Source organism: Melozone crissalis, unplaced genomic scaffold (assembly GCF_028551555.1).
Source record: "Melozone crissalis strain CALT ecotype California unplaced genomic scaffold, PUWL_Pcris_2 ptg000014l_1, whole genome shotgun sequence".
NCBI lineage: Eukaryota > Metazoa > Chordata > Aves > Passeriformes > Passerellidae > Melozone > Melozone crissalis.
Window position 1 is genome coordinate 8,751,048 of NW_026535792.1, and position 22,256 is coordinate 8,773,303.

Here is a 22,256-nt window from a genome sequence, read left to right on the forward strand (position 1 = left end):
TCTCTCTAGTTAACATTTTTTCCTGGTTTGTTCGGGCCACAGCATATTCAAACAAGGCACAGCAAGATCTACTCTAAGTAGCAACTCGGTTTGCAGGAAGCTGATTCCCTGCTGAATTTATTCAGGAAGCATCTTCAGCTCTGGCTGCATCAGATAAAAAGGAGCCTGATCTGATGTATTTCTGTATTGTTTTAATTGAAGTGCCCCAAGTACATTGCTTTTGATTTTCCAGTAGGCAGAGATTTTGGGTTTTGACAGCGTAACAGTAGGGAATAAATTGGAATAACCTTCTTTTCTTAGATTTGCGACATATCAGTTGTGATATTAAAGCAAGGTACAATAAAGAGTAAAAACACAAGACTTTTTCCAACTTGAGCGGCTGCATACATGACTTTTACAAGAACTACATTGCAGTTACTCTGACAGACCTCCAACAGCAAATAAAGCACAACTGCACATACACCGGCTCAAAACACAATGAGGCAGGGGCACTTTCTCAGACATTTGAGCACACCAGTTCACTAGGCTCAGACATACTTAGATCAACACTGTTTTTAGATTTCTTTTTGGCAAGTTTTGCCCCAGTTTTTGGATACTTGTCCTTGGTATGAATGACCTGGATGTACTGGTCATTGCTGCTGTTCTGCGGATCACTGCTGGATTCAATGGAAATGGAATCAGACTCTGTTAGAGATTGCTCCAGCTTTTGCTTTGATTTTGGTTTCACACGTGGCTCAGGATAATTCAGGTGTACTTTCTTGTAAGCATATGGAGGCCTGTCCAGGTCCAACTCAAAACCATCATCCCAGGATTTGTAATGCACTCTGGCTAGATCTTTGCTCATTAGAATGTGGCCATCAGCTCGATCCCCAATGTAAAACCGTGATGCTGGCCGAAGGTCAGACAGCGAGCGAGGGCGATGGGATCTGTTCATGAATTCTTTCTCAAGTTCTTCTTCATCCTCCTCATCTTCACTGGGATGAGGGGAATACATCTGGTGTGGTGTCCGAACCACGTATCTCCTGACATGGCGTGGATACAACTCAATAATGTCTCCTGCTTCCTCCTTTCTGAAATGCCTTTGGAGTCGGGAGGTAGAACGCAGCGATTTTTTGCGGGACTCGTTTTCATTAACCAGAAAATACCTGGTAGCATACGGTCTGCATCCCAAAAATACAGGAGCCCCTGCCCCAATGGCATCTGAATTTACCTGCCGAATGGCTTTTCTGAAGAGAGGGTCAGAATGAATATCTTCGGTGTGCTTTTTGAAAGTCACTGGTGTGTAGGGCTTTGTTTTGCACAGCTCACTTGCACTCCTATGAACAACACTTGGGTATCTTTAGGAAGGAAGGAAAAGAGAGGAAATACTGATATACACACTTATAAATTAATGGAAATTAATATAGAAGAATTCACTGCTGTGTAAATCAAAGACTAGGTTGACAAAGTAGAGATTATCATATCTCCACTGTTCCAAATTTTTAGAACAATTTTTAGAAACATATCCTAGAAATTAGGAGATATATTTGTTGTTCTCTAGGAAAAGAATTCACATTTGTCCTCTCAAATTATATTCCCTTTCTGTTTTCTTATTGTTCTGAGAATTGTTCTTTATCCACTTGGAAAAAAACCCCAGCAGGTAGTTTAAAGCATCCATCTACTGATAGGCCAGACTGGTTTTTTTTATAACTAAAGCTGCATAGACATTCTGCAGAGAGTTCCTTCACTCTATATTTGTTTTGGTCATGGAGATGGTATCCTGCACAAAGTATTTTAGTTATGTGCCTGAGGGCAAGTCTAGTATTTACCTTTGCTTGAGCTGTGTGTAAACTCCATCAACTACATAATTTCAAAAGGTTTATAATCCCATCTCTGTTAAGGGAGAGTTAAGGATGTGGTGTCACCAATTATATCAATAGTACCTGTGAATGAATCTGCCTTTGAAAAATTCCTCTGCTGTCTTACAGCTCCAGACAGTCTGAATGCATAGCTGTTTTGAAAATAAACATGTATGGCATGGAGCTGCTGGAATAAATGCCATTTCAAAACCAAAGCAGTCTTACCTGTTTGTGATATGATCATTTCTTGGTTTCTGTACACTTGACACAGAGGGAGCTGGTGTTAAAGAGGTCGAAGTTGTGGGAGTTGCATTGGCAGGTCTCACAACATCAGTTGCTGGCACAGCTTGGGGCACAGACTGGGAAATGGTTTGAATTCTGGTGCCTTTGCTCACAGGAGATTCAAAGTTCAAGACACTGCCATTCTTTCCGGGTGTTGAGGACCGAGCAGAAGACTCCTGGCTGATAATATCGGTTTCTTGCTCTGGTCTTTTGTCATTAGCATCCAGATTTTGGATTCTGGCTAGAAAACAGAAATTTTTATAGGAACTTTCCAGGTCTCTACATTTAGAAACTGCTGTGCAAATTCAGTGGCTTGAATTCCCCCTTAAATCAGGGATCCAAGGCCAACAGAACCCCCTGTGTTCAGAAAAGAGAAACTAGAGAGAAAGATAAACTTGGTGTCATACTGGGAGACTTGGTGATAAAGGGGTAGATCTTCATACATAGCAAATAGAGTATTTGGGACACAGAAAAATACTGAATGTTGCATTACAGGATTGCAAAAGGGGCAACAAGCCAATTTTTCATCTGCCTGCCAGACTCTGAATTCCATGCAAAGTCTGAGATGATTTGAATTATCAAAGATGCATCCCAGGTTTTTCCCTGTTGGTGATAAAAGCAGGAAAATACCCAGTCTAAATATTCCAGGTGAATTCAGGTTTAAACTATGCACAATGCCTTTCAGTGTTGCCAAGATTGGGTCAAACTGAGCTCAGAAACCATCTAAAAGGAGGATTCTACAGGAAATACAGTTTTAAAAATGTAATTGTACTTCCCTATATGTATGAGAAATCAAAATGAGTTTACATCCAAATACTTTATTAATAGTGGCATTTCTAAAGGTCACCAACTTACCTACTGCCATCTGAGCCACCTTTTTCTTATCTTCAGTTCTTTCCTAAAATACATTCAGAAGAATGAGAATTTGTAAATTATTATGGATTAGAGAATAAATCCCCAGCTCTGTAAGGATTAAAAATACAGGATTTGTTTTATTTTGTGAAAGACTAGAAGTGACTTTAGAGATTTAATTAGGCTCATACTTTACTGAAGACCCCTCAAATTACATGTAAAAGTGCTTTTCACCATACTTACTGTTTGTATCTTCATTCTCAGTTGGTTGTTGGTGAATTTTAATGATCTTGCAATACTTTGTAGGTAGTAGATTAGCATGCTAGAAGAGAAAGGGGTGATTATGAGTCATTTCAGACATTCTTGGCAGCTTCTTTTTAAGGGTTTTTAGGTCAAAATAATGTACAAATTCAGCTGCTGCTCTGTAACTTTTTCTTATATTGTAATAATGGATTACAGCCTTCTTTCAAGCAAATATAGATGAAAGAAATGACACTCAAAACAGCTTTAACAGCAGTTCTAATTTCACCTGTAGTTTTTGCAGGTACTTTCATTGTGCATGTAACCTGGGATGCATTTCCAACTGGTTTTGTTTTGGTTTTTTTACTTCTAGACAAATAATTTTGACAGATATTGTTTTGTTTTTTTCCAGTTCAAGGTTACAGAACAGGGACACCATAGTTACAGCTGAGTTTGCACAACCATACCAATGCAATTTTGTTGGCTGGCTGAAATAACACCTTGTTTGCCCTGGCACAGATGAGATCAGATCCTGGCAGATTATGGCCTGACAAAATGGATTGCAGTGGCTTTCAGACAAAGTCTTATAGCTGGATCTCATACCAGAAACAATTACATACTGCATATGTCAGTTTGAAGCAGTCAGAAGGAATACTTAAATTTGTAAATGTTGCATGGCTGGGACCTTAGAGGAAAAAGTTACAAATAAGAAGTGATGCTTTGGTCTTTCTGTTTTGAAAAGCTGCCAGTGGGACAAGCTCTGCCTTTGCAGTTTGCACAAGAAGAAAATGGTACAAAGATACAAACAAAACAAAATAGAACTTTTCAGAGAAGCAAAGTGAATTTCAAACAGCTCAAAATCAATATTATTTCCCAACTGTGAACAATTATTTATAACCCAAATAAGAAAAGACTTCCACTGGAGAGTCTGCAGGAAGTTATATTAAATTAACACTTAAGAGCAGACCTTCATAATTGATTTATCTTGTCATAAATCTGGATGACTGAGTAGCTTCTTTAAATGACAGACTGAGTCCTGCTCAGTGTCAGAAACTGAACTAATGACCATGAAGAAATGGAAAATTTATTTCTGAGGAGTTCTTAAGAGGGAAGAGGTTCTTAAACTTCCTGGAACCATCAGCACTGCAAGCCTTGACACAATGCAGTGCTCTAACAAAGTATCCAGAAGGAGAAATTCCTTTTGAAAGTCTTTTAAACATACTTTGATTCCTGTCTGGTCCATATACCACACATTCAGTGTTGGAATTGTTGTTTCAGTTATGTTTAATGAAACTACAACAGTGCAATGTTTGTTCCTCAGTATCTACATTTGCCTCTCCAGAGATAAGGCCAGTATTAATACAATCAATTTACCCTGCCTACAAAAACCAAAGTACTTACAATAACAGTAGTAGTGCAGGCAGGACAACCACAGGACTGCTGATGTAAGTAATCACTGTGTTGAACCATGTGGGAAAATCATTTTGAATCGTTTCTGAAACAATATCATATATTTTTTCTTGACCACTACAGGAGGCGTGGGAAGAAAAAAAAAGTAAAATTAAGTTGTAAGGAATCCTGAATATATTTGTTAAGAAGTGTTGCATTGAATAATAAACAATCTTGGAGGGTGCTTGAATGCAGACATAAGACAGTGGTGTTTGGGAGATTTCTCAGTGGCACATTGCATTATGTAAATATAAACTAATTAAATTATGTATATAAAGCAAATCAACTCAGGACTTTGTCCTATTCACCTTATTAAACCATAAAAAATAAAATATTGGTAGCAGAAAAGCATTGTCCTCTCAACTTGTTTTGAATTTACATCCATAATTTATGTGTTATGAAACATAACAAGTTTATTAAGAAGGGGAAATAAAATCTTTGCCATTTTCATTGTCCATCATACCTTACCTGAAGGGGCCACAGCTTAAGGATGGCTTATACCGGGCAATAGCGAAAATTGTTGGTAACATGCACAAGAACAGCATAAACAGCAACATGGCCAAGTAGAAATTATTGGATCTGCAAGAAGGTGTAACATGTTTCAGATTCTACTTGTCAGAGAGGAAACCAGAGACAACATAAAAGTCTAAATCTACCAATCCAATTCAAGATCAAGATGTCTAAAAGATTAAAATCATTCTGCTATAATTAGAAAGTCTGAACAGAGATGGTTTCAACAGACTCCTAATGATCAAAATTCTATTTTCACTGCTTTCCAGATACCACTGCTGCAGCCAGAGAACTGGTTACTGAACCCTTTGACAAAAGCTGCCCTTACTGCCCAGTTGTGTTGGAGAAAAAGAACAGCATCAGAAGTCAATTCGTCTTAAAAAAAGTTAAAAATGACTGATTATTAAGAATTAAAGATGCCCAAAATTATTTGCATTTTGAATAAACCATCAAGATATTCATCATGATAGAAGAAAAATTAGGAAGTCTGTTGTGCAATGTGCAATGGACAAAAGCAGATATTGCATAGCTTTTAAAGAGAGAAACATCAAGAAATAAGACTTGCAACAGTTAACACATACAGGTTATTATGCTCTGTCAGACTTCTATGGAAATAAAGCATTTATGTTCGGCCATAATAGCTATCTAGGAACATTTCCTGACTTGCACATCTTCAACGACCTTGCTTCACAAACCCTCCAGTTTCCCAGTAACTGTCCTTTTTCCTCAGATCTTTGCTATCAGTGGTAGTGTGAAATTTTATTGTCAGCTTTTAGAGCTAAAATTTCCTGTAATTTTCTTCATATTGATGGAAGATATTTTCATTGCCTGCATTTGATTTTTTTCCTTCTCTTTCACTCTCATTTTGACTCACCGAGATGCTCTGAAAACCTGCTGATGTGGTACATTGCATGTGAGCACAGCCCAGCTCCTCAGGTACATGAGTCCAATCAACTTGAGTACATTGAATGCTGGTAAGCAAGGTGAAAAGAAAGCTCCCATCCTGAAAAATCATATAATATCATATCATGGCAGTGCTCAGTGTTTCCAGAAGCCATTTTGATAGCAATAGAATAAACTAAAAAAAAACCCCTAACCTCACACCAGGTAAACAGAATAATAGCTCACTATTAACAGATTATCTCTTAATATAAAAGATTACCCTGTCAATATCCTAATTAAATAGGTTTCATTTAAATAATCAGATTGATTTAGCAATCAGCCAACAAAGGACAAGAAAAAACACATAAGGACTTCATACCAGATCATTCCTTGGTTGTAGACCAAATGCAATACGTTCTCTGCAATTTTGAATTCTCCATATTCTGGCTACAAGAAACACAGTGTAAGATGAATGCTTTTGTCTTAGTCTCATTTTCAGGCCATTTATTAGGTTCATTTGACTGAATCAGTTTGCAGACAGTACAGTACATCCAGATCAAAAACCAACCGCTGGCAGGCAGTGGGAACACAGCAAAACCTTCTCTGCACTGGGGATTAAACGAATTTATTCCTCTTTAGTTTACTTCACATCTTTAAGGACAAACAGTCCACAGCCTTTCACGCCAACAACTTCTTGCAAACCAAGTATTACCCACTGTAATTTTCTTAGAGGGCTGTGTGGTGTTAGTTACTGTTTTTTGGACCACTATCTACATTAAGTAAAGATGTTAGAGCTGCAGAAAAGAGGATGTGGGCAACAACTATGTGCCCTCTGTGTCACCTCAGACTGTGGGAACTGTGCTATGATATTATTTTGTGAAAACCAAACATTTTTGCTTCAGAGCCATGTGAGTAGGCTTGAGAAAAACATTCATCTCAACGTTTATCCTATATCCTCCAATTTTAACTCAGTGTGAGCTGTGCCTTTGTAGATGTGTGCTACCAAGAAATTATTCATCTGTGGAAAGACTTTAAGGACATTTAGTACTGAGGGAAGGAGCCTACCAATCTTCCACATCTTAGCTTGATAAAATAAGGACTGTACTTACAAACTTGCTTTCTAGATCCCAGCACCAGCAATCACTCAGATACCGGACACACAGCCCACGGAAAAAATCAATTAGCAGGATGCTTGCCACTGTGAAAATCATGTCGATAATTGAAAGCTTGAGCATCTCCTGAAATGCACATTGTTCACACATACTGAGTCATTCTGAAAGCAAATGGACTGCATATGGCTCTTTTGCATTTGTAATTCTATTTTTGGCTCAAGCTCAATATTCTGATAAAATATGAATTGAATATATGAATAATTTCCTTTTAAAATTTTCATGTTTGATTTTTCCCTTACTTGTCTTTGTTCTGTTAAAGAGAATAAATATGATCAAGCTTCCATGGTGCCTTCTATTGCTTGCAGCAGTAAAATTCTGGTCGTGATGGTATCAAAATTTCTTTTTAATTACTTTCTTTTTAATGTTCTAAAAATGTATCTAGCTAAACTGAAATGTTTTTTTTTTTTGTATCAAACCCATTCTTTTATTAAGCTGACTCTTGTAATAGGTATTTGTAAAGTGTTTCACCATGAGAAAAATCTTAAAATAGGAAAAATTCAGTTCTATACATCTCTAGGCTATTCTGGGGAAAAAAGAAAACATTAAAACCCTCTATCTTCTATGAGATTGTGCAGAAAGGATATAAAAGAACAGAAATCAGGCTAATAAACCTCAGAGGGGGTCCTTTCTTCCTGATGTCTAAACAAGACCTTTAATATTCCTCGTTCTGGAACAAGAAGCTCAGAAAATCAGAAGCAGCCTAACATGGTTCTTCATCCAGTGGCCTAGACATGAATGTGACACTGTCAGAGACCACAGTGACATCTTGTGCATTTTTGTGGTTAAAATTTCTCTCTGAATGTATTAATGCCCCTGGAAGTCACAAGCAATGTACTCTTCACATGTAAGGAAGCAAGAGGTGTCATATTAAATCTAAAGATTTTCTGCACCCCAAATGTGAGAACATGGCACTGCCATCCAACTTTCCCCATTCCTAAAACTGATGGGATTTTGAAACCTTTTGTTGTTGTTCTCTCTCCCTCTGAAAAAGTGAAGAGCACTTGATTGTATAGAGATTTATTGAAGCAGACACTTCTGGTACTGTACAAATGACCAAGAGCACAATCTCGTGCTTGTTTCAGATGCATCTCCATCTCTTGAGGCAGCAATCTGAATCTGCACACAGTGCATTTTGCTGCTTATATATCTGTGTAGTCTTGTTTCTCTGTAGGAGGGGTTAGAAGCATGCACCATGTTAAAATAGGATCCATATCACAGATCTGTACAGATCCGCCTGTGCAGAGCTGAAGACAGAGAACAAAACCTGGCAAAAGAACATTTGAACAGCACTAAACATACTGCAGAACAAAACCCAAAGCTTGTATCTGTGGCCATAGCACTTTGCACAATCTCTTCCTACATCATCCTTGGCTAAATTCTGGAATTTATGCAAAGAAAAGTTCTAAGATTAAACACAGCACAACACAATTTTAATTTTTTATCAAATGTGAATTAAGTGGAGTAAGTTGATGACAATAAAACTATTACATACTTGACCAACATATGTCTCCCAGCACTGATCCTGTGGGTTCTGGGTGTTAAGGGAAATTGTTTGGTTAACCAGTGAGTCTGTCAGGCCTTGGGTGCGATGCTCTTCTGACATGACAAAGCCATTTCTCTTAATTTGTACATTAGGAATGGTTACATTGTCATCCTTAGAAAGAGTGTTGGTTGCCAAGGAGGTGGTAGAATTACTTGCATTGTTGTTCACATCAGAGTCCTGAAATAATAAATGTCCCAAAAGCTACTTTTTAACTGTAAATAGATGCAGATATCTGCACCTTCTACAGCATACACTCACACACAGACATTTTTTTCATATATTTCCAAGCAGCAGTTAGGCAACTGTTAAACAGCTGTCAATGGACAGAGTCAGATGGAACACCAAAGGGCAGGACTTAAAGCTAATTTAGGTAGGTGGAAATATTTCAAATGGATCAAGTTATCCTTAAAAATTAATAATTAAATTAAAATTAATAATTAAAAAGACTCTATAAATAGTTGTAAATAAACATTACTATCTAAACTTAACTTTGCAATCCTATCAACCCATAATATTTTAATAAATTTCAAACAAATTTTTATCTAACTTTATATACTTCACAATAAACAGAATTCTGTCTATGAAGTGTACTAGCTTTACACATTAGAAGACATCAAGTTAAGCTTACAGTGACACTCATACTGTCCACTTTATCCAGAAGGGCAATGATTAAACTGTAGAGGTTTCCCAGGTACAGGACAAGAACCCTGAAAAGAGAATAAAATACAAATTACCAGCACTGGTAATCATTGACTTCTCATGCATTCTCCGGTTTGGCTGTACTAAAACATGAACCAGAACACACCTCTCCTTTCCTCCTTTTCTCTCCACATATTTTTACACTGCAAAATGCCCATACCTGGCAAGCTGGAAGCGAAGAGTGGTCCTTGGATGGTACATCTCCAGAGCTGCCACAAGTTCAAAAGCAGAGGGTGCAATCATTGTGATCAGCGACACAACTACACTGACCTGTGGAACAGAAACATGCAGTGCTTGATGATGGCCTTCTGTGGAATCTTGGCCTGATGGAAATACTGCTGAGGCACATGCTTTGGTGATTGCTTTTCTTGGAGGAGATGCTTTAAAGAGTTATTATTGACATTAGTAATAACAGTAGTCATGATCAAAAGTTATAGATTTGGAATACCATCCAGGAATCCTTACTGCAGATATTGTAGCTTCAAAGTTCTACTTTATTAATTGAAATTAAAGTAGGAAATATGAAATCATGTAGGAAATATAATGCTGGCATCTTCCTCTGGAATGGGTGAGTGGCTTTTTCATGCCTATTCACTTTCTACTCACTCATTCCTCTGAATTGGAAATCGTCACAGAACTTTCAGTATCCCCTGATACTGAATCAGTTACTGTTATCAAAGTCAATTCATTTCTAGTCCATCAGCCCAGGGTTTGGTCAGCTCTGTCCTAGGTGTAAAAGTAGATTTGAAAGTGACAGGAAAGCTTTGTGCTCACAAAATAGGGACCTGCTAGAACTGCCCAGCTCAGCTGCACTAACACCTGGCTGCAGAGCTGAGGGAGCAAGCGCACCAAGGCAGATCCACTCTGCCCACTAATTCCTCATTTCTCCTGGCTCATCTCTTGCTATTTACACCCCTGTGCACACTAATGCTGCAGAAAGCCCCCAGACAGCAATCCTGCTTCTAACACAGAGGTGACATAAAGAGAGAGTACCTCATTTTTTTCCCAAAGGGTCAATTCCTTCTTGGTGCGCTCCAACCTTTGGGATCGATCCACAACAAAGTAGATGATGTAAATACTTCCAGCAAGGGATAGAAGCACAAGGATGTTTGCAATAATTCTTAAGCTTATGGTCACTGCCCTAGGAAAAAGATTTATACAGTCTTAATGACACCTTGGTAATTTCTAACAGGTTTTGGAAGTATAAGACAAGCAGATTAGCACTGATATCTGCATTGAAACAGTGCTTTGAAAAGTATCTCTTATCTCATATACATACAAGTTTTTGCTTTTCTTCTTTTCCTGCTCTTCCAATATAGCTTCCTTGAAAGAAACACAGCATTACCATTTTAATAACGTTCAGTGAAAATAATGTACATATCTTTCACAGAAATTAAAGTATACTAATAAAAAACCATCACATCCTGGAGGTGCAAGCAGATAAATGCCACTGTCCTTATAGATTTATAGCACTGATATGTGATATTAAAAACTGATGGAGATTTCTGAGAAACAAATACATAGTAATCAGATACTTGGGCATTTTCAGTCATGCATGTTCAAGGAGATACAACAAGAGGGTTACGCTTCCAGATTTTTTGGCAGGATGAGCCTTTAAAATCTGGGTGTCAATTACATAATACAGTACTGTCAAAGGTTATCCTCAGTCATTGAAATAACTAAACAGCAAAACTTATTAATTTACCCGTAATTTACAATTTGAAGTAATTTTTTTTCAATGATAACGAGAATATACCAAATTTGGGAAATAAGTTACTTTTGATAAAACCACATATGATCTTAAATTCTAGATGCAAAACATCTATATTTTTAACAGTTTTCTAATATTGAGAGACTTGTAATATGTCCCTCCATTTGTTATGGAGAGATGAAATAAACCATAGAATCATCAAATATCTCAAGTTGGGAAGGACCCATAAATATCATTGAGTCCAACTTCCTGATACTCAGAGGAATTCTTAAAACTAAACCATTTCACTAAAAGCATCATCCAGATGCTCCTTGGACTCCAACAGGCTTGATGCCATGACCACTTCCCTGGGGAGCCTGATTAAAAGCTGATATAATAAAGAAGAAAAAACAATAAATTGTATGCAGAAAGTTATAAACCAAAGAGAGAGATATAAAACTTATTATCATGTAAAAAAGCATCTTGTAAAATATGAGCTGTTGTACATGGATTCCCTGAGGCATAAAACTCTTCCTTTGCATAAAAGCAATTATACATTCTATAAATTTGTTTATTTTCCTGCCAAATCAATTTGATTCCAACACTCAGTGAAATTTCATCACTAGCAGATTTGTTTCTGGTTATCTAACTTGTTGTCACACGTACAGGCACATTAAATAAAACTCTCCCAAGGAAGGACACAATGGCCTTGCTGGGATGTCAGCAAATATGATGTGCCTCTAATACCACACAGATGTGATATAGCCCTCCCCTAGGCAAATAGGTATGCAAATAAATACAAAAAAAAAACAATAGGAAGTGCAAGGGGATGAGTGGAAAAACCTACATGGCTTACAGTTTAACAAGTAAATCCACTTGAAATAATTCAAAGGTCAGTTGCTCACCCTGATGCTGTTGACTATGGCTGCAGCTTTGCTCTCTGCAGCCTCAGGGTTTCCTATTAAATAGTCCCAAGCACAGAACAGTCTCCAGCAGAAAGTGTAATTTTCATCAGAGGCACTTGCTAAACTCATTCTTGAGTTCTTTGCCATTCTGTTAAAAAATAACAGGTATTTAACTGCTTCTGGTGTGTGAAGATAGTAATGAAGGAAGTCACTGGTTTGGTTCATGGTTTTAAGATGTTTACACATTTAGAGCTACCAAAGGTTGCAGAAATTAGCATCACTGTTGGCAGCTTTCTGAAGAACATAAAACAGGGTGAGGTGCAGCTCATGAACTTGAATTTACATCTAAAGAGCAATGACTCACTGTGGAAAAGCATTTCAATATTTACAGTCTTTACAACTGACAAATAAAGCAAATAAATCTTACTAAATGTGGGTTACACCTATTTCAGTTTTACAACCTCAAGATAGGATCCAGCTGAAATAGATAATCACTAAGATCGCTGTTACAGGAATTAAATCTAGTTTGGCATAACTAGTGATTGTGCACAAGGTTTTTTGTTTGCTGTACTATTTTAGCCCTCAAAATATATATTGCTGTCAAATAGAAACCCAGGGCCATTTTACAGACCTGGGGAAAAAGAAAGAAAACCCCTCCTACTCATGTCAGGTGAGCAAGGTGGCAGAATATTGCAGAACATAGGAAATGAAATGAAGATTAATAGCTTATGAAAGAAAGGGCATCTGAAAGGACAACATTAAAGGGGAGCTGTACAAGCTAAGAAAAGGATCATTGAGCTAAGTCAGAAGAAAAGCTGATCCTATCTAGAAATTACAGATGTGTAGATCAGTGTCAAATATACCAGTGACCCTTGGCACAAACCAGCAGGTAGATTAAAAATAAATGAAAAAGGAAGGTTTGACCTCAAAACTGACAGCTATTACAGACAGCAATGAAAACATCCCTGGACTGCACTGTGCCAGATGAATAGGTATCCAGAAGGGAAGAAGAGAAAGAAAATCAGGAGAGGATAGAGTGACCTTGTCCCTTCTCCAAGCATTGCACATCCCTGGATTTATGGTCAGCTCAGGCAGTCTTGCTCTCTCTGCTGAGTAACTCCCACTCCTTCCCTTCCACAGCAAAGAAATTAAGCTTACATTCCAATGGGCTGCCACGTACCCACTAAAGCAATGCAAATGATTTTACACCTAGGATGGCACTTTTATATTAGTATTTCAATAGAGGGGAATATTAATAATGCTGAAAGCATTACACTTAAAATATAAATTTCTGTCATAACAATATTTATAACAGAAAAGAGGGGAAAGGACTTCCACAGAGACAAAGCTTAGAGATGACCTGTGCTGCCCTTCTTTTAAAAGCTAGGAAATGGAACAGAGAATGAGGATTACAGCAAGATAAAGGGCAGTCTAGAGTTGAACTCATTCTGCCTCCATGTTAATAGCAGAGGTGAATGTGTTAATAGAACTACACAAAATAAAGAGGAAGTGGAGTAAATACCATTGCTGATTGCCTGGTTTATGAACAGCAGTAAATAAATGGGCAGCCTTACTTTTTTAGAAGGATGATGAAGCTGTAAGCAAACACAGCCATTCCAACAAGGAAGTAGGCAAGAGGCAGCCGGTATCCAGCTTTCCCAATCTTCCTGTCCCGGCCATAATAGCCATAAAACAGAACAGAGTACTGGAGGTAGCCCTGCAAAGACCAGAGCCCATCAGTAAGAGCAGTAACCAACAATCACAACAGAACAGTGACAGCAAAATAACAAGGAGTGGTTTGAGTCTTGCCCCAAGGGACCAGATGGTGTCCAGGTCCTGAGCAGATGCAATGTGCTCCTTGGGAATGGTCTTGCTGAGCGTGCTGCCGAACGGGGCTCCGGCCAGGAGCTGCAAGAGAGAGGAGGTGTCAGGACATAGGGAAAAGAGAGAGAGAAGGTCTCAGGAGATGGGGAAAACAGAGAAAAGGTCTCAGGAGCTCCACGAGCCCATCTGAGCCAGGGCAGCACAGTGGAGCCCATCAAGAGCTGCCCGCATGGGTGGTGCTCTCAGGGTAGCGAGCACTGTGTCAGAACTGTGCCAGCTTTAAATGCCATGCTTTCAACGTGAGCGTTTTAAAATTAAATGCTATCTCAAAATTAATTTGTTAAATTAATTTATTAAATTAAATTTAAAACTATCTCAAAATTATAGTTCAGGATTAAATTTACTTTTCCTTAAAAATTAAAAAGTGAATGTGAATACCTTTTTTTTTCTGGTTTATTTTTTATTTGTTCGAGGGATATTTACTTTTTTATTTTGTGCAGTGAGAATAAAACCATGTGTTCAGATAACAGTATTAAAGCACAGGGTAGGTGAGGCAAAATAATATGTATGAATAATTGAACAAAGTTAACAAATTGCCTTACTCGTATGCAAGAGCTAAACAAAGTTGTGGCTGTTCAGAACTTTTAGGAAATGCTTTCTAATGGACAATAACCCAGAGTCTGGAGAGGGATGCTTTGTTTTTCTTGGTGTCATTTAAACTTCTCATTAGTGAAAATGACACTAATAGGACTTAAGTGTACTCAACACCCACTACATCTTGTAAGAATGGATTCTTTATTTTAGTAATCAGATAAAAACATATTCTCTAAAAACATTAGTACCATGTTGACAAAATACAAACTCGAACACTAACAGAGAAAGTCTGCTATCCTTTGGCAAAGAACAACCTCTTAATAGAGGAATTTATTTTAAATAATTCATTTTGCAGTGTACATTTTAAATTGATGCATGAGTTAAAGTGTGGTGTTTGTTCCATTGAGAAAGGAAAGTTCAACAGTAAATGTTTCTCTGTAAATATGAACAGTGTGTCCTTACCTCTGGTAGTACTACAAATGCTCCTGTCATTATGGTAAGGACAATATTGATTCCAAACAGCCATCTCAGGAAGATGAAGTAAGAGGCAACTCCAGACCCAAAATGACCTTAAACCACAAGAAACCATTACGTGACCTGCACAGCCTATAAAAGCTTCTATCATTTATCCTTGAAGTGGTTGAATAACAGGCAAAAAGAAAAACCTTTCTTATGGAGGGCATTCAGCAAACTAGAGAATTTTTTCATTTTCAGAATCCCAAAAGGACAAAATTGACTTTTCAAAAGTTACCCCCCAACTAAGACCATCAATGAGAACTGTGCAGTTTCTGAGGCACGAGGAAAAGATTAAAAAACAAAATTTAAAATAAAGATTTCACTGCTGAAAATATGCATTCAACTCCCTCCCAAATATTTAATTCAGTGCATTAAAAAAATAAATCAAAAGACTCAGCATTTTAACATGTGTTTTACTAGTACCATGAAATCTTTATACTTACTCTCGATTTTCTTTATTCTCATTTCCCAAGGAATAAAGATTACCACAAAATTGTATGCAAGTCGAATGAACTTCTTCCAAAGCTGAGAAAAAAAGCAGAGAAATATGACACTTCTTCACATGAAAAAAATAATTTAAAATAAAGTGCTGGGTATTTTGCTCATGTCTTTTCTTTTATCACAAGAATTGCTACATACATTGATGACTAAGGTCTTATTAGGAGCATAATGCCTCAAAGGAAATTCTCTTAGAGAAAAAATATGCTTTTTTTATTCAACAGCAGCAAATTTAACTACTTTATTCTCAGCTCTACGTTGTGCAGTCAACAACTGCAGAAATCTTGTGGTTATATTTTGTAGTCTTTATTCAACCTCTATTTTTGCCTGGCCAGATGCTTTTCCTGCACATGCTGTACACCTGGGGGAGAAATAGTAAAGTCCACCTGTGCAAAAGTGAGAGCAGTTTTTGAATTGTTGAGTTAGAGCTATAACTTCACAGTGTCTACAGGAAAAAAAAAATGTATTCCAAGCATTATAAAGTATTTTTCTTACTTCTAGATGTTAAAATCCCACCTATATTTTAAGGCATATTTTGCAAATATGAAAAGCTTATGTAAATACATATACGCCTAGTAGCTGCATTTTTTTCTTAGCGCGTGTTCAACCACTGAGTTCTTAATTTTGATGATGTAGTGCTTGTTTTGTTGTCCTACAGTTTTTTGTCTCCTTGGTCACCATGTTATTCTGTAAGAAAATATGTGGGGAAAAAAAAATCTCTTCCAGTTAAAAAAAACAAAACAAAACAAAACAAAACAACCAAAAAAACCCCAAACAAACAACAAAACAAAAACAAAACAAAACTCCAAAACAAACAAACAAAAAAAACCCCAAAAAAACAAAAAAAAAACACCCCAAAAAACCCACACCAAAGAAAGGCAGCTCATTCTGTTGCTGTTGCTGAATTTAGCCCTAATGTAAAGTCTATACCCCTAATTTGTGCTAGGATAAAAGAGTACAGATCCCCTACACATAATGAGTGGTACTAATTAACTGCTGAATTACATCCCTGTGCTGAATGTCTTCTAGCAAATACAACAGAGGCAATTATATTAGACACAAACTTTTTTTCACTGTGAACTCTAATTTAAAAGCTTTTGTTTTTGTATAGGAAGAATTATATGAGCAAGCACCGAGCCCGATCTCTGATTTACTGATATTCTGATTTAGCATTTTCTTTCTAGCTAAAGTCCTAGTTCCACTCATATCAAAGGCAAAAAATAGTGTTTATTTTACCAGCATTTTCACTTCACTGCATTTTCCACACATGCAAAGCAAAACTTACTCTTTCTACATTGGAAAGTGCTCTGAGATGGGGGCCAGCATCTCAGAGCACCAGATACATGTGCAGCTCTTCACTTGTTCACATGAATAAAATGCTTGGAGTTCTATTGGCCTAACCCTGCCTTTTTGCATTAAGATAAATTAGTAATTAAAAGTGATGATGACAAAAATATTCTTGTTATAATGACAAAAATATTCTGACTGCTTAGATGACTAAAGAATTCTTCTCTTCGTTGCTCATTAAATACAATTTCCTGAATATTATAAATTTCCAGAAACTCAGGCCAGTGTCTATTTTCAGTGGTGTAAATAGATTTGCTAAGATTTGATTCAAATTCTCTGAGTACTATGCAAGCAAATTCCTTCTTTAATAATGTATTTAACATAAGCTATTGTAGGATTGTCTTCCAAACTAAAAGCCAGACACATTTTTCATGCTAAGCTATTGAACTGTGGCCCCAGTTTGCTCAAAGAGCTCTTCAGAGGATACTGCATCATGTTTGTTGTTTTCCCTTTCACATCATCCCCTCTAACAGGCATCAATATTTGTAGGCTGTCTGAAAAGAAAGCTTATACTGCATTAACAGAAGGATATTCATCCCTCAACACATGAAATTAGTCTGCAAAAATGTAATTACTAAAATTACAATGGAAAAGAGAAGAAGAAAAAAAAATAAAGAAGCTTTTAACTGCTTTTTTCTCTCTCTACAGTCCCAAGCTGAAGTATCAGGAGTGCAGAGCAAGCACAGACTTCTTTGAATCAGAGCTGCAAATGGCTATTGGTGGGAAGCAGAAATTTCAGAGAAATTTCAGAGGTTTGCGCCCAAGCAGCCTTACCTCTGCCCCAGCAGCAAAAATGTCAGAGGTTTGAGCCCAAGCAGCCTTACCTCTGCCCCAGCAGCCTGGTACCCTCTGGTTCTGGTGAGCCTCCCCTCGTACTTGAGCACGATCTCCTTGGCCTGCCTGCGTGAGAGGGGAGGTCAGTCTGCATCGCTCACATCTCTCATTCTGCACCAACAGCACCTGCCAGAGGGCTCAGATGCTCTGAAATACAGCCGTGGGCTGTCCCACCATCAGCTCCTAACACAGGCAATGCTTTTTTTCTCTGACTATTGAGCTTTTTACTGATACTTTAAAACCACTCAGATTTTGCCTGAGATAATTTGGCATTCAAGAGTTTGACTGCAGGGAGAGTTTTCTGTTCCTCTAATTTATTTCTCTGTCCTTTTGTTTCAAAGTCTTTCTTTTAAAATGATAGAACCCAGACGAGTAAAATAGCAAGATCCCATTTACAGTTGGCAATCTCCTGTGGATACTGACACCCCTTCTGCAGGTATGGTCTTGTGAGAGTTACATGTTTATCTGGTCATACACAGTCTATGACCTCAGCAGAAGGCGGATTGGGACCACCAAGATCTGATCAAAAGGAACAGGAAAGCAGGAAGTCACAGACCCTAAGAGGGAAAAACCTCTCTTTGCTTCCCAGATAACACAAGAGCTCTTGGTAGGGTAGAGATTCCTCACGGCTGCATTGTCATCTGAGCACCATACAGGGTTTGGAGAGAAAACGCCAGATCAAAAGGGGAAAAACAACGCAAACATCACAGAGATCATGAGGTGAAAGACCTGACATAGTTTAGACAGATGGGCCTGAAGAGTTAGTCACATGCTCTTTATTTGGAAATCAGGAATTATAATAATTGAAATCCTAAACTGTGAAACATGTTTTTACTACACTGACCATACTTTTTAAGCTTACAAGTGTCCAGTATTTGCTTCATTTACAATGTGTTGCCTGAAGCTATGACCAGCTTCTGTTCTCATACCACATAATTACCTTAAAAAGGCAGGCTGGTTCTCCTTTTTGGGACACAGTGAAACAATTTACCTTAAAAACATATTATGGAGCATTACCAATAGCCTTCCTTGAGACCAATTAATAGCTGACAGTCTCTTTTAGCAGTTAATAGCCAAAGCATGATTTCTTGCTCTTTTTTTGTTCTGTGACTTTCTAAAGGGAGCCACAGGCACGCACCAGAGACAACTTCACTTACAGACTGTCCACCCAGAGGCTGCTGTGTCAGCCAGCCCTCATATCCTCCCAGAGCATCCTCATGGAACACTTTCCTAGCAGCTCTAAATCATCCCTGTTCTCCCTCCTGAGGCTGGGAGCACTGTGACAGCCACTGAGCCTGAAAATCTCTGCACAGGCACCTTTACCTGAGCGCCCTCAGCTTCTGCCGCATGGGCCACGGCCGGCAGCGGATGTTGGACATGATCTCCTTCTGGTACTGGATGTTCTGAAAGATCTGCTCTGGGTCATGGCTCTCAGCCTTCTCTTCACCAGCATCGTCTTCTGAGTTGCTGGCAGGCAGCACATACCCCATGAGAGCAAAAGGAGACAAGTTATTGCTGTGGATTCCCAGCAAAGCACTGGCTCACACAGGATACAACCTCTTGGAGCATTGTAAGAACGAGGGAACTCACACAACCTTCTTGTTTTAAAGTTGATTACTAATTTGGATGGTTTCTCCATATCCAGGACATACCTCTTCCCCTCCCCACCACTTGCTGTTCAGACATAAATTATCCCCACTCCTGACCATGAATCCCAGTCTTTCTTATTCAAGCATTTCCAGCCATTCAGCTTGTACATCATGCTAGTAAGACTCTCTGTATATTTTTCTGGAACAAAGTGCTGTCTAAACATTTCCAGAAAGACTAGATAACATTCACTTATTAATCATACCCATTATTTTATTGTTAGAATGGGGGGAGCAGGTGATTCAGTCATGGTCACCATTTAATCCTCTTCCCTGCTGAGGGGCACAGGGGTGTGGGACCCCACATACCAAGAATTACTTGTCCCTGTGAAAAGATTGCTGTGCTTTGAAGCACATTTCTGTGGATGATTATTAAATCATCTTTTCTGATGCTGTCACCACATTTGCTAAGCTACAGCTCTTGCTGTAGCTGTGTTGGTCTATGAAACAGCAGCAATATTCATTTTTACAGAGGCTTAGGTCTAAAAGCCTGTGGTGACTGTTTCTCCCTGAGTGGCATGAAGGGATCCGATGTACTGCAGCAACCACCAGCCAGGAACTTCCCCAATTGTATGGCTATGTATTTGCTGGGAAAGTTCCCTGCAATTTTGCTGAAAAGGCAGCCTTTTAGTCACTTAGAAATAAATCATAACCTAAACCATGCCATGGAATAATATTTGGGGGACATACTTCATCAGACCACTAATCTGTTAGTCTGCACTCCTGTCCCTTCAGTCACAGGGGACATTCAAGGGAAATTTATAGTTACACAGGAAAATAATGAGAGACTTCTTACCATGCTATACTCTGAACTCTTTGGAGTTACTTTGCTTTATGTACAGTGTTTATATTTCAGTATGAAATATGAGTTTGACAAAATAAAGAAAAACAAAGAGGTTTGAAACACATCTTCAAATACAGAGAAGGATTTTTCTCATGCCCATTTCCATATGACCACACTGTTACTCAAACCAGGCTACCTTCCCCAGCCTGACACACACCCTGTCTGCATGGAAGTGAAAAGAGAAGCTCCCACTGCTGTGCTGGACAAAGCAGCCTGTCCCTTGAGGAGAGGGGGATCCCTTACCTGTGGGGAGGCTCCTGGTAGGTGTAGATGCCGGTTTGCCGCTTCACCGTGCGCTGCTTCTTGCAGGACTTGGCAGCTCTGGGTGCAGGGGAGCCTGGAGCTGCTGCCATGGAGCAGGTGGGACTGTGCAGGGCTGGAGGCAGCCTGCAGCTCGCTGGGCAGGCGTCTCAGCAGCAGCCAAATGTTATTAAGCAGAGAGCAGCGAGCCCTGTGGAGCACAGGATCACTGCCCGCTGCTCCAGCCGGGAGAAGCTGCTGCTGCCCGGCACTGCCTTAAAGCCACAGCACACTGCAGCCCCTCCACTGCCCCTCAAGGCCAGATCAAGGTGGGAAGCAGAGCTCAAAGGAGGCCCAGCTTAATTCACAGCCGGGTTTGCCTTGTTGTGGATGAGGGACATCCCTCATCACACCACTGCACTGGCTCTGGGTGGTGTTTCCAACAAACCCTCTGTAGGTGCTGTTGATGTTCCTGCTTCCTGTGCTTGGCACAAGGTTCTTGCTCAGGAAAAGCAAGATGGTGTTTTGGCCTTTAGCAACAGAGAAACATGCAATGTCATCGTCCCACAGGGCTTCCAGTTTTAGTGGTGGAGAGTCCCCTGACATCCTTTCTATGGTCAGCACCAACACAACCTCTGTCAGCCTCTCTGTGATGCTGGCCTTGTTTTCCAGGATAGAATAAACTGCTCCAGGTTCTGCTGGGGCCAGGGAAGTGAGTTTTTAGAGCTTTTCTCCATCATAGAAGTTACAGATATTCTGGTGCCATTATTAAAACATAGCAAAGCAGATCAAAAATACAATATATTAATAGTTCCTGCGGCCATAATTTGATGCTCAGAAAATGGGAGTGGAAGGAAGAGTTCGAAGAGAGTTTTTACTTGTTCCTAACTTGGTATTTTCTCTCCTTAATAGCTGTGCACACAGTGCAGCAACAATTTTGATTGCATAAATCAATGGTCTGTTGTAGTTAGCTTTCCCTTGCAGCGTCCGACAAAAAGAACATTTAGTTCTTGCTTCTAAATTTCCTGTAGAGAATAGCACAGACTGCTTTTTCTCTCCATTCTGAATTAAGCTAAAGTACTGCCACTTGGTGAAAAGTTTTACGTTTTTACTGTCTATTGTTCTAGACTTATTCAGTTAAATAACTGAATTGCTAAGTGGTCACAAGCCTTTTCTTTTGTTACAGTATTGAAAGAGTAAATTCATTTGGTGTAATTCACTGAATTTCTGAGATGACCAGATAAATATGATTCTGCATTTACAAAATGTATATCTCACAATAAAGCCTAGAGTTTTCTTGCTGGGTGAAGTTTCCCTAGAAATCTGAGAGTTCCATTAGCACAAATCAGAACGATAAAAATATTCCCCTATTCAGAGCTCAGCTGTATTCTGCACCACAGAATGTGTCATATGCATGACTATTAAAGCCTGCTAAAACCCATTTATTGTGTGGGGCTTTTTCTGAAAAAGCCAGATTCTCTAGTGCCAGCTTCACTCTGAGCATCTCTTGCACCCACCTCCTTTAGCCCCAGTAGAGACTGAAGCCTCTGGACTCCAATTTTCAGCTTGCCATGGATGCATCACAGAAAAATTTAGTTTTTCTTTTTACTGTATTTTTTTTGTTTGAAGTCTGTAAAATAAAGACTGTTAGAGCTTTGACATCTCAGTCTTTCTGTACCATTCCTAAATCCACAAGCCTCTGAATGGCTTTCCTATTTGGCTTCCAGTTCACATGATGAAGAAAATATCCCACTACCCTCTCTCTGTCAGACCATTCATCAAGTGAAAGCAAACAGCCAAAAGGAATAGGTATCAGCCCAGAAGCACATCTCCATTAAAAGTCTGATCATC

At 38.8% G+C, this 22,256-nt stretch overlaps 1 protein-coding gene across 1 annotated transcript; it reads right to left on the reverse strand.

The window, feature by feature from the left end:
• Window positions 1-382: 382 nt before the first annotated feature.
• TMC3 (transmembrane channel like 3) lies at window positions 383-20,518 on the reverse strand. Its single transcript, XM_054272841.1, has 22 exons — window positions 20,409-20,518; window positions 18,999-19,142; window positions 17,666-17,741; window positions 15,440-15,521; window positions 14,943-15,049; window positions 13,872-13,970; window positions 13,637-13,779; window positions 12,063-12,210; window positions 10,747-10,790; window positions 10,461-10,608; window positions 9,628-9,737; window positions 9,397-9,475; window positions 8,718-8,945; window positions 7,163-7,291; window positions 6,433-6,500; window positions 6,046-6,174; window positions 5,130-5,240; window positions 4,614-4,739; window positions 3,216-3,294; window positions 2,976-3,018; window positions 2,064-2,361; window positions 383-1,337 (listed from the first exon to the last, which is right to left on the reverse strand). The coding sequence occupies exons 1-22, from the start codon at window positions 20,516-20,518 to the stop codon at window positions 497-499; spliced, it is 3,342 nt and encodes a 1,113-aa protein (XP_054128816.1). The 3' UTR covers window positions 383-496.
• Window positions 20,519-22,256: the final 1,738 nt, after the last annotated feature.

Coding starts and splice junctions, on each gene's coding strand:
- TMC3 (XM_054272841.1), bottom strand. CDS start 20,518: ATGGCAGCAGCTCCAGGCTCCCCTGCACCCAGAGCTGCCAAGTCCTGC. Junction 13,780..13,871: donor ACACCATCTGGTCCCTTGGG/GCAAGACTCAAA, acceptor TGGTCTTTGCAG/GGCTACCTCCAGTACTCTGT. Junction 9,476..9,627: donor CTTCGCTTCCAGCTTGCCAG/GTATGGGCATTT, acceptor TTCTCTTTTCAG/GGTTCTTGTCCTGTACCTGG.